General features: G+C 39.6%; 1 protein-coding gene across 1 annotated transcript; it reads left to right on the forward strand.

The window, feature by feature from the left end:
- Positions 1-14: 14 nt before the first annotated feature.
- Positions 15-2,599, forward strand: LOC111672740 (prolyl 4-hydroxylase subunit alpha-3-like). Its single transcript, XM_023430328.2, has 5 exons — positions 15-439; positions 632-791; positions 928-990; positions 1,481-1,549; positions 2,466-2,599. Exons 1-5 carry the CDS (start codon positions 348-350, stop codon positions 2,592-2,594), a joined length of 513 nt encoding a protein of 170 aa, XP_023286096.2. The 5' UTR covers positions 15-347; the 3' UTR covers positions 2,595-2,599.
- The last annotated feature ends 360 nt before the right edge of the window (positions 2,600-2,959 follow it).

The raw sequence follows: 2,959 nt of genomic DNA on the forward strand, positions 1-2,959 counted from the left end.
TAGGGAATACTTGGTCCAAAACATCTGGATCCCCCAGACCCCCGTCTAGACTCAGAATTTGAGGTCTACTTTGAGGCAAAAGGAGACTTGAAACTATTATCCGTGAGAAAGTAGTGTATCTGCACATTGGTGAAATCTGTTCATCTCGGCATCCTTTTTGATGGTTTGCAAGTCGAGAATGATGATTTGTTATCTAAAGCGTGGCGTTTTTGGATTATTTTGTCTGATCTGCTCTGTTTTCATTTTGGATACATCATTGGAGCATATTTTCGTGCTATTACTCAGACTTTGTCAGTGCTTGCAGCTGGACATCAAAGCTTGGTTCCTGTAACAATCACAAACGTAAGATGCTGTTTTCTGTCTTTGCTAACAAGCTGACAAGGTCTGTGGTGGCAGCCGGAGAGAAACAAGCGACAGCAGACTATCGCATCAGCAAGAGGTACAAATAACCTACAATACTTTGTAACTTCTAACAGTTTGTTTATGGTATGTTGTTTATTATCAGTTATTTAATTCGTATTAGCAAGTTTAGAGGGTTAGTCCTAGTGCAAATTGAATTCCACACATTTGCAGCAAAAATTACTTACGTATGTAAATGATAGATACTTTTATAAATATGTCTTATTTCTAGTGCATGGCTGAAGGACTCAGCACACTCCATTGTTGGGAAGCTGGACCAGAGGATCTCTATGCTCACAGGTCTGAACGTGAAGCATCCATATGGCGAGTACCTCCAAGTGGTGAATTATGGGATTGGTGGCCATTATGAGCCTCACTTTGACCATGCTACAGTAAGTTGATTATTAGACCTGTTTAACAAATTGCAACACTTTTTATATTTCTGTAGACTTTGCATGTTGACTGTTGTTATATTTATAATGATTTACTGCTGCTTTCTATTGTCTGTTTGCATTTGCATGTAACCAGTCACCTTCAAGTCCCGTGTTCAAACTGAAAACTGGGAATCGAGTGGCAACCTTTATGATATACGTGAGTAAACTCTTACTCTGACCATCTTCTGACCCTGTATGACCCAGAGCGCAGCCAGAGGTTCTTGGGCAGGTTCTTGGTTCCTGTTGGCTGATCCAAAGCCTAAATTAAAAACAAAGATGTCAGGCTCTTGCCACAAAAGCTGCAAGACTTTGGAACAACCTGCCTAGATCTGACCTCGGTGCCTAAATTACACTTTTATAGATGTTCTGTCATGCGGCAAACATAAACCAAACTCTATTTTCTGACTGTCTCTGACCTTCATCATACAGTCTGCTTCTATAATTTTGCCTTTGAATTTCTTATTTGTTCTTTTTCGTATGATTATCATTAAGAAACCAATGTGAAAATCTGAGTAAAATTGGATAGTGATAACAAAAGGAATCTCTTTTTGTGAGACTTTGAAAACAGCGCAGCAGACTGATTGGTTTTTCATAACACGGGCACATAAACACAAGACACAACTCTGAAGGAATGTCCTTTTCCACAGCTCAGCTCTGTCGAGGCAGGTGGGTCCACAGCCTTCATCTACGCCAACTTCAGCGCTCCTGTCGTGGAGGTAAACACACTGTGCGGGTGTCTGAGATAAGCTAAAAGTAGCCTCTTTTGTCTTCATGTCATTTTTGCCTGGAGCTAGATTATTTTCACCTCTCTCACATTCTCTGGTGCAGCTGTCAAAATGCCAAAAGGTCAGATCATAGCAACATCAGCCATGAGATTTTTTTAACCACAATACTGCTGTTGTATAGTTGAGCGTCAGTGGAGGTCGGAGCTGTTTTTGGGCTGATAAATGAGCTGCCGTGGAAGGTTTAACAGGCCATCCCTGGGGTTTAACCTTTCACCTTTCTGACATCTCACTTCCTGGCTGTTTATACAGAAAATAACCGAAGCTGATAAACTGATCAAATGACTAATTAAATATTTAATTATGCTTGAAATTCAGGTGTGTCTGTTATTATAAGATTAAAGATAAATTAGTAATACACAGAAAAATAACCTTGACACCTCTCTGTAACTGCAAGAACACTCTCATTAACTGTTCTCTACCCACTTGTGACAGCATGTACATATGTGCCTGTCCATCTTTGTTACTCTGTTTTTGTAATCTATTTAACTATTAACAGGGCATTGCTGTAAAAGAGCATTCAAGCTCAGCCAACTTACCCTGTATAAACAAAGGTAAAGTAAATAATCATTTGATAACAGATTAGTGAGGATATTCTACTTTTCTGTTTTTTATATTAATCTGAATATCTTTGGATTTTTGACTGAAACAAAACAAGAGATTTGATGAAATCACCTTGGGCTTTAGGAAACTGCGATGGGCATTTTCACTGCTTTCTGATCTTGCATAGACCAAAAGATTCATTGATTAACCAGGAAAATAATTGTGAGATCAGTTGATAATGAAAATGGTTGTTGGTTGCAACTTTACTTTAGACCAAAACCCTGTTTTTTTCTTTTTCATATCACAGAAAGCCGCCATCTTCTGGTGGAATCTCCACAGAAATGGTCAAGGAGACGTAGACACCCTGCATGCTGGCTGCCCTGTGCTTATTGGGGACAAATGGGGTAAGACTCAGTGGATTCAGGGTATGATGTGATGATGCTGTCAACAGGAGCCAAGAAGTGATGTAAATATGGAAAAAAAAAAGCAAGTCACATGACTTTAGACTTTAGTTTTATTTTAAACATTGCATTAATATCGAGTTGTTTTCCAGTGTTGCTGTTACACAGGAGCAACTGTTCAATAGCGAAGCCACATCTGTGCTGCGTTATGCATTTAGAGATGTTACAGAGTGCAGTTCAGACATTGAGGGCTCATCTTGGAAGCTAAACATCTGCTGCCAGTTGGCTTAGGCCAGCAAACTCCCAATGCTGAAACATGTGCTAGGGACCCAGTTAAACTATCAGACAGACATTAATCATCACAAAGCAGCTGCAGAAGCATTTGGTGGCTGTGTTGTTT

Source organism: Seriola lalandi, unplaced genomic scaffold (genome assembly GCF_002814215.2).
Source record: "Seriola lalandi dorsalis isolate HSWRI2012SDOR001 ecotype SW California unplaced genomic scaffold, Sedor1 jcf7180001963258, whole genome shotgun sequence".
NCBI classification, from domain to species: Eukaryota; Metazoa; Chordata; class Actinopteri; order Carangiformes; family Carangidae; genus Seriola; species Seriola lalandi.

Excerpts from the sequence above, each read along its gene's own strand:
- LOC111672740 (XM_023430328.2), top strand. The coding sequence starts at position 348 with ATGCTGTTTTCTGTCTTTGCTAACAAGCTGACAAGGTCTGTGGTGGCA. Across the intron at positions 792-927 it reads CTCACTTTGACCATGCTACA|TCACCTTCAAGTCCCGTGTT; the intron begins GTAAGTTGATTA and ends GCATGTAACCAG. Across the intron at positions 1,550-2,465 it reads TCAGCGCTCCTGTCGTGGAG|AAAGCCGCCATCTTCTGGTG; the intron begins GTAAACACACTG and ends TTCATATCACAG.